The 6,473-nt window shown below is 39.2% G+C and overlaps 1 protein-coding gene across 1 annotated transcript; it reads right to left on the bottom strand.

Annotated features, from left to right (window-relative positions):
- Window positions 1-1,721: 1,721 nt before the first annotated feature.
- Window positions 1,722-4,382, bottom strand: LOC110759925 (GTP-binding nuclear protein Ran-3). The gene is made up of 8 exons (XM_021962071.2): window positions 4,225-4,382; window positions 4,010-4,079; window positions 3,450-3,506; window positions 3,235-3,352; window positions 2,678-2,767; window positions 2,380-2,559; window positions 2,203-2,280; window positions 1,722-1,995 (listed from the first exon to the last, which is right to left on the bottom strand). Exons 1-8 carry the CDS (start codon window positions 4,225-4,227, stop codon window positions 1,926-1,928), a joined length of 666 nt encoding a protein of 221 aa, XP_021817763.1. The 5' UTR covers window positions 4,228-4,382; the 3' UTR covers window positions 1,722-1,925.
- Between the last annotated feature and the right edge of the window lie 2,091 nt (window positions 4,383-6,473).

The following is a 6,473-nucleotide window of genomic DNA, read 5'->3' as shown; positions in this document are numbered from 1 at the left end:
CCACCCTTGTTTTAAAATTTAGCGCTCTCCAATCTCCCAAATACTAGTATTCATTCATTCATTCAATGAGACGAGCCCCTGAAGTTTTGGACAGTGTCCTTCAAGTTAAGGGCCATCATCCCCACAATCCCACAATCTCACATAACCTGACATAACAAAACATATAACAAAACATATATCAGAACATATATCATAGTGTTGTAGATAGGCATATGCTGGCAATGGCAAAGGAGGGGTAAGACCAGCTATTTCACTTGCCCCACTTGTGGTTGGAATGATGTGGATGCCTAGTGGTATGTATACAAACAGTGACACATAGACATTGGGTCTCTTTGAGTGTGCTTGGAAAACCGACACCGATTAGGACAAGTCCTATTGATGGTCATTTTGGGGCTCATTTTTTTCGTTTTTATTTGTTGGCTTGAAAGAAAAGAAAAGAACAAAATAGCAAACAGATTTGCTCAAGTTATACTTGAGTTGAGTAGTTCCTGAGACACGGCAAGTGGGTGGGTTTGGGTTGGGGGAGGTGGGGGTCCTTGTTTTTGTGTTGGGTGTACGGCCCAGAAGCAACCAGAGAGGGCAGGCAGGCAGACCAGATGCCATGTGGACTTCACATGTCGTGATGAGGCAAGAATTAAGCTTATAGTACATTTGTAATGTAATGCAGTTGAGTGTTGCTGCTGTTTTTCCTCATTCTAAGATACGACACAACAGAAACAAACACATCATTGGTGGAAATAAGGAACCCCCCAACATCTATCAAACACACAAATATCTCCTCCTCCTCCTCCTCCTCCTCCTCCTCCTCCTCCTCCTCCTCTCTCTCTCTCTCTCTCTCTCTCTCTCTCTCTCTCTCTCTCTCACACACACACACACACAGAGACGAGACGACATATCCCAAAGTACCATATGCTCTTGTTTTTGCAACAAAGCTGCTGGCCTGGAACCACTGGAACTAGAAAAATCAACATCAATCATCAAAAGAAGAATCCTGCTGCTTGCTTGCTTGCTCTTACATTGATTGAGGTGCTTTTTAAAAACAGGGCTTTCGAAGTCACCTGGCAGTGGTGGTACCACATGCCTTGTAGCTCATCTTAGCTTTTAGAGAATCTTCCAACCCACTTCCCAGTTATTATTATTGTCTTATCATATATTGTGTCAACGTTTTAATCGCTATTATGTTGCGCACTACATGTATGGACGTATGCTTCATCTTTGCTACTGTGGACCCTTTTTTATTTCTGAGGTTTGGCAGCTGTATCAAATATTCACAACAATGGAACAGATTAGGCCCAGCCCTTCACTAATTTTACTCCACTCCTTCGAAGCCTGAAAAGCCCATTCGATTCAATTCGGTTCGGTTCAATCCCCTATCTCATCAATAAAAATGCTGAATTTAATTCCTAAACACACCCAAACCCTCAACACAACCGATCAACATAGTCTCCTCCTTATAAAAAGCTGCTCCTCTTTTCTATTGATTTTTGGTGGAATGGGGTTTTCCACCATTATTTGTTCAAAACAAAAGGAATGAGATGGACTTGGAATTTTATATTTGTCCTTAAAGCCGTACATTAAGGCCCAACAGCTCCTATCCAATTGCTCAACAAGGCCTTCGGCGCCATCACATTCCGAACCGTCCAAAACCCAGATCCACTGTTTTGGACAAGACCTTACGAGAAATATAGAAAGCCATGAATTTAAAAGGCAACGACATCTGATTTTACTACCAGCACAACCATTGATAATCAATAGCTCATATTAGCTGAATTTAAATCCGCCTAAATAGAATCATTCTTATATGACATTTCGAAAATCAAATCCTCCAATATATTGTCGACATTTCCAGGACAACTACCAATGATAACGCCTAAATAGAAATAAAGGTTGAATGAAAACCATCCTAGCAGAGTATTTAAAGCCCTCTACTCAAATGCATCATCATCGTCATCAGGAAGAGGCTGATTGGCTGCCTGTGCAAGCTCCGCTTCATGCCTGCAAGAAGCAACAAACACCGACATAAGAAAATCTTCTTCAGAAAATTCAGCTCTTAATAGAACTCAATGGCCAAAAAAGGATTGGTGAGGCAATGCCGCTCAACAGTTTGAATTGAAAAGTTAGATTATGGTAGCCTCAAGAACATAGGAGTCGAACAATTTCCAGATTTACACCAAAGAAGACCAGCATAGACAAAGTTCTTACTGTTGTTGAGCAGCCAAGTCAATGTGTACTTCTGGAGGAGCAAGGGCAGGAGACTCGACGAAATGAAGATTTGTGTCACTAAAATAAAACCAGCAAATATTAACCTTTAGTCTTATTATCAACACTCGAATACTGAAAGGAAAAAAAGAAAAAGAGTGAATATATTATCTTAATTACCCTGCAAGCTTCCTAGCCAGGTAGAGGAAAGGCTTCTCAAAATTGTAGTTGCTCTTCGCCGATATTTCATAGTATTGCAGATTCTTCTTCCGGTGGAAGGTAACCTGCTTGGCTTTAACCTGCCTGTTCTTCACATCAACCTTGTTTCCGCAGAGAACAATGGGTATGTTCTCACAGACCCTGAAATTACAATTTTTAGAGCCAAAAATACCAAGCCATCATCAACAGCTGGAAAAATGAAACAATAAAAGAAAGAACAAACATGACATGATGACATATAGAAATTTAGTCAACTCACCGACAGAGATCACGGTGCCATGTAGGAACATTCTTGTATGTCAACCTAGCTGTGACGTCAAACATAATGATTGCACATTGCCCGTGAATACTGCAGAATTTAACAGATAATTTCAGGTCAGACCTTCAACTAAGCAGCACAATGAAAGGGCAATTAATCTTGTGAATCACAAGAAAAAGTTGGTGAAAAACCTAGAGGTTGGCAGTTAATCACAAAATCACAAGAATGAGATTTCTGTGTCTATCATTCATACCATGCTAATATCACGTATCAAGGAAATGAAAACAATGAAAAAAGAAAAAGGTGATTGCATCTCGTTCAGTCCCATCTCCCTTCATAAAAATTTTCTTTATCCTTCACAAATTCTCTATCAACATCAAATACAAGTAGATACAATTGAGGTTTAACATTATTTCACATATATAACAAATTAAAAGATACAGTAAAATGTTCAGAAAGACACTAAATATATTAAGTGTCATTAGCGGATTACATGATTTTATGTGTAAATGAATACCAAAAAAATCAAAGCAACATCAAAATAAATCTCCACTTACTAGTAGCCATCCCGAAGACCGCCAAACTTCTCTTGCCCAGCAGTATCCCAGCAGTAAAAGCGGATCTTTCCGCAATTTGTGAAGAAGTCCAAAGGATGAACCTCCACACCAATGGTTGCTGTTTGCAAGTATAACCAAACATAACTCAATCAGAAAAAAGTAAATTTAATTAAATAAATTAAACCATGTAGTGAAATGTCAAAGAGGAGTCTTACGTTCATATTTCTTCTCAAACTCTCCAGTGAGATGCCTCTTCACAAAAGTGGTTTTTCCTGCACAATTCATCACCATTCAGCCCAAGTCCAAATCAACACACAGCACACTATAGCTCCGAAATTCCCATTAAAACGAAGGTACGAACATATACATATACTGAAAAACATACTGGAAAGCCTCGAATACGACCACATTTGTTTTAGACTGAAATAACTCCAGGAAAATCTTCAACTTCACAGAGAAACAAATATCACACAAGGAAAAAATAATCCACGGAAATTCTTTACTTTTATGGGAATTGATTTAGCATCTTAGGCAGGGACCATAGTAGAACAAAGTATTTTTTTGGTTTTGTTTTTGTTTGCCCTTGTGCTGATTAGTGTTAATCAAATCTATCTAAATCCAATACAAAACTACCAGGAAACAGTGAACTTTTTAGCCAAGCGAATCACATTCTTCTCAAAAACCTAATTCTAAACATGAAATACTTGTGCCAGGATAGTCAAACAAAACAGCTATTCAGAAAATCAGACAGAAAACAGGGAAACGTAAAATTTACCAGTGCCTCCATCGCCGACGATGACAAGCTTAAAGCTTGGATAATCAACAGTCTGTTGGTTTGGCAAAGCCTACAGAACAAATTTGAAAGACATGAAATAAAAATATATATATTTTTTAATATGACCTAAAGCCAAACGAAAAAGATCGATCTCCTGAACACCTAAACCCTAACGTAAGGAGAAAAATATCAGCGAGATAGAGATAGAGAGTTACCATTGGGTTCAAAGTAGTGAGTGGGGAAAGAGAATCTAAGAGCAGCGGAGTGACAGAGACACAAGGAGAAGAAGACGGCGACTTGAGTTTAGAGAGGTGAGGAGGGAGGCACTTATATGGATCTGTGGCTCTGAGAGCGTGGCTTTAGATTGACGCTATGATCTCCGCCGTTGGATTTGATTACTTTTGTTTCCTGAACGTTCTATAAGAACGAACTATTTTCGAAGTTTGACCCACTAGACGGTCCCACATATAATTTTTTTTGTATAATAATAATTTTATGAAATTGAATGGGTTATCTACTGTAGACGTCCCTGAGCTTGCCCCCAGTTGTAAGGGTTTATGAACTTTTTTTTGTGCCAATTACATCCTTTAATTGGACAAATAGTTGCAATTAGGTCCTGCCATCCAACTCTATCAATTTGTCCGTCAAAATGAGGGGTAAAAGCGTCCTTACAAGTCTGAAGAACAAAACTGAAAAAATTGAATAAATAATAAATAAATAAATAAACTTAAAATAGAGAGGTGATTTCCCCACTCCAATTTTATCTACTTACACTCCATTTTATAACTAAAAAAAGAGTGTAAAGGAGTGTAAGTGGATAAAAAGAGAGTGAGGAAATCATTACCCAAAAAAAAACCTAAAACCCAAATCCCTGTCTTTCCCTCTCTCTTGCAACCCATTCCCCACTCATTAGAGCATCCACAATGAGCTCTTTAAACCACCTCCTTAGACAAATTTTAGGGAGAAATTGGAAAAATACAACTCGAACCATGCTCCCTATCCACCTCCTAAAATAGGGAGATTTGTAGGAGCTCCTAAATCTGATGAGAGAGAAAGGACCCCTAGTGGCTCCCTATAATTTAATACTGCTTTATTTAATGAGTATTTCAAATCTTTCATTAATACTAACTATTTTTTATATTATTTTTTTAATAGAAATGGACCAATTACAAAATAGTTATAGCATTTATAATTCCCTAAATTAGAGAGCATGATTGGAGTTTAAATTTTATAAAGAGCTCTTAAAATAATTTTTATATGTTTATAACTCAAATTTAACTAAAAAATAGAGAGCATGATTGTGGATGCTCTTATCCCACCCCCCTCAAAACCCAGATCCCAACCTAACCTGCAACCCACCCCTCATCTCCCAACCTGCAACCCATCTCCCTGAGGACAACATAGAAAAGGCCAGCAATGGGACCACCCACCCAACCCAACCCCTTACCCCGTTGCCTCCCTTTGCTCTCTCTCTCTCTCTCTCTCTCTCAAACTAAAAGGTCTCTTGGACCCACATAAGCACATGCAACATATCTTAAGCATTGAAATTGAATTATCAATAACACCCGCCTCTCCCCCCAAGCTTTTACAGATTTGATGACAATCTGAAAATTAGTAGTCAACAAATGAGTGAGACCTTCAAAAAGGAGAAATATAACTAGGTCTTGGGGTAGCCATCGAAAGGGTGAGAATGAAGGATTCATATATGTTTGTGCCTAATAAATCACGGCCATGAACTGACCGAATGAGCCCTTTTTCTCGGCCCTAACACTTGCTCGTGAAGCTAAAGCGCGGCGTTTCGCCAAGATGTTTGGCCTTCCTAAAAAACAAAGGAAAAGTTGCGAAGGCATGATCATCTCGGCCTTGATTATAGACCGAGGCCGAAGTTGAACAAAATCACGGCCAAAGGTACTAACGTCAGATCATCAAGTGGCAGCAGTGTCCCACGCTTCATTTAATGAAGCAATGCCTCTGTTTATTGCAGCAAACTCACTGGCCACGAATAAGCATTTAATGCACGAGGGAAGGTGGGAAGTGATTGAAGTCAGGATTTGGTGATAGGAATCAGAGTGATTAGACGCAGACATTCTCACAAGAATTCTTGCAGTTTGAGAGATTAGGTCACCAACTATCAGAAACAATAAATGCGTTTCCACGGCCAGAATCGCAGAACCCACGATCAGGGCGGCGGCCGAGATTCACCGGGATTTATTGGGTCACACCACCATACTTCACGATCCCAAATGTTGATTGGACTACCCACTTGCTCTAATCAGGCTCCACCATGCAGATTTTTAGCCTCGATTACTCCTCCAAGAACTCTTCCTATAAATACAAGGCTCAAGCTACATTCACAGCGTTCAAACACCAAACAAAAGCCTCCCACGGAGCAAATTATATTTTCTTGTAATGCACTTTCAATATCTTTACTTGCTTTCCTAGGAGTAGTGTTAGTTTGTAAGGA

Source organism: Prunus avium, chromosome 7 (assembly GCF_965620075.1).
Source record: "Prunus avium chromosome 7, drPruAviu1.hap1.1, whole genome shotgun sequence".
NCBI classification, from domain to species: domain Eukaryota; kingdom Viridiplantae; phylum Streptophyta; class Magnoliopsida; order Rosales; family Rosaceae; genus Prunus; species Prunus avium.
This window is presented reverse-complemented; position numbering and strand designations above follow the sequence as displayed.

Coding starts and splice junctions, on each gene's coding strand:
- LOC110759925 (XM_021962071.2), bottom strand. Junction 2,768..3,234: donor GGTCTTCGGGATGGCTACTA/GTAAGTGGAGAT, acceptor TAAATTCTGCAG/TATTCACGGGCAATGTGCAA. Junction 2,560..2,677: donor TGGCACCGTGATCTCTGTCG/GTGAGTTGACTA, acceptor TTGTAATTTCAG/GGTCTGTGAGAACATACCCA.